Raw genomic sequence first — 1,361 nt, forward strand, 5'->3', positions numbered from 1 at the left:
TGTATATATACCATATTTGTGTGTGCTTAATCAAACCTTGTTAAACATTTGTATAAACATCTAATTACAAAACACCAGCAGTTACTCTAGAAGGTGTTGTATTCAGCAGTTGTTTTCGCTTTAAACGGCACGAGGGGGGATTACATTCAGCTGATAAGTGATGTTAGACTGTTGCTTTAAAACAGACCATCCTGGACCTGAGGAAGGAAGGACGCAGCTCCATCTCTATCTGGATTATCCTGGGAAGCTCACTGGGAGGCCTGCTGCTGCTTTGCTTTGTCGTCTTGGTCTTATGGAAGGTAAACGATAAATATTATAAACACAAGTTATGAGGTCTTTTTTTTCCTAGCATTTTATTCTCATTTCACTGTCACCAGAACAGAGCAATGAAATTCACTCTGCATTTAACCCATCCCCTTGGGCATTAGTGGGCTGCCATTGTGTGGCGCCCGGGGAACAGTGTGGGGTTAAGCGTCTTGCTCAGGGATCCAGAGTGGCAGGCTGTGGGAGTGGGGCTCAAACCCAGAACCTCTGGATTCCAAGCTCTATGCTCTGACCGCTAGGCCACCACTCCCCCATCATGTTATGTTAAAAGTACATTGCTGTCTTGGGCAAACACACTGACATCTAACCACAATTTCTTTTAGCTTGGATTCTTCAAAAGACAGAGACGTGAGGAAGAGGAGGAGCAGCCTGCGACCAATGGGAAGGCAGAGAAGCAGCTATAAGGCATGATGTCATTACACCTGATCAAATTTTAGACATTAGGTCAACCGGTGACTGACAATCCTAGAGGTTCCATCCAGCTCTGACTCAAAGCCACACAGTTAAGATTCTGCTGCAGCTGAAGAAAATAGCAGAACTATTTATGTAGCAGGACCTTCGGCTGCGTTTGGTATTAGCTGTATTTATTTCAACAGCAAATGCACTATTCTTATTTTTTATTGTCTGACAAAATCATGGTCCACCTCGACCAAAATAACCACCAAATCAATCGATGTTTGGGTGTCTTTGTTAGCATGGTTTCCATGGCGATGCACATACAGTCATACAAATGAATGTCCCATGCAGCCTTTTTCAAATGTAAATGCATTTTCCTGATGAGCTATTTCTAGCAGGAGTCATTTTGACCCCATCCTCTGCACATCACAAATTCATCTCTGTTAGCAGGATGCAGATTGATCTGATTCAACTTTTGATTGAATATTAGATGGATGTCAGTACCTCTCAGCTAAAAAAAATCAATCCACTGGACTTTGTTTCCCAGTTTGAAGACGTTTCTCTCCGCATCCAGGAAGCTTTTTTAATTCAAAATGTCAGCAGGACGGAATCAACTCAACAAAACCTACAATGCAGCGATA

General features: G+C 42.6%; 1 protein-coding gene across 1 annotated transcript in view; it reads left to right on the forward strand.

Annotated features, from left to right (window-relative positions):
* LOC107099713 (integrin alpha-11-like) overlaps positions 1 to 1,355 on the forward strand; it is a 37,350-nt gene extending 35,995 nt beyond the window's left edge. Inside the window, exons 22-23 of the mRNA XM_015397956.1 lie at positions 186 to 299; positions 648 to 1,355. Of these exons, the coding sequence (XP_015253442.1) occupies positions 186 to 299; positions 648 to 728 (195 nt within the window). The 3' untranslated portion in view covers positions 729 to 1,355. The remainder of the gene's footprint in view (positions 1 to 185; positions 300 to 647) is intronic.
* Positions 1,356 to 1,361: the final 6 nt, after the last annotated feature.

This window comes from Cyprinodon variegatus, unplaced genomic scaffold (genome assembly GCF_000732505.1).
Source record: "Cyprinodon variegatus isolate N-32 unplaced genomic scaffold, C_variegatus-1.0 Scaffold899, whole genome shotgun sequence".
Taxonomy (NCBI): Eukaryota; Metazoa; Chordata; class Actinopteri; order Cyprinodontiformes; family Cyprinodontidae; genus Cyprinodon; species Cyprinodon variegatus.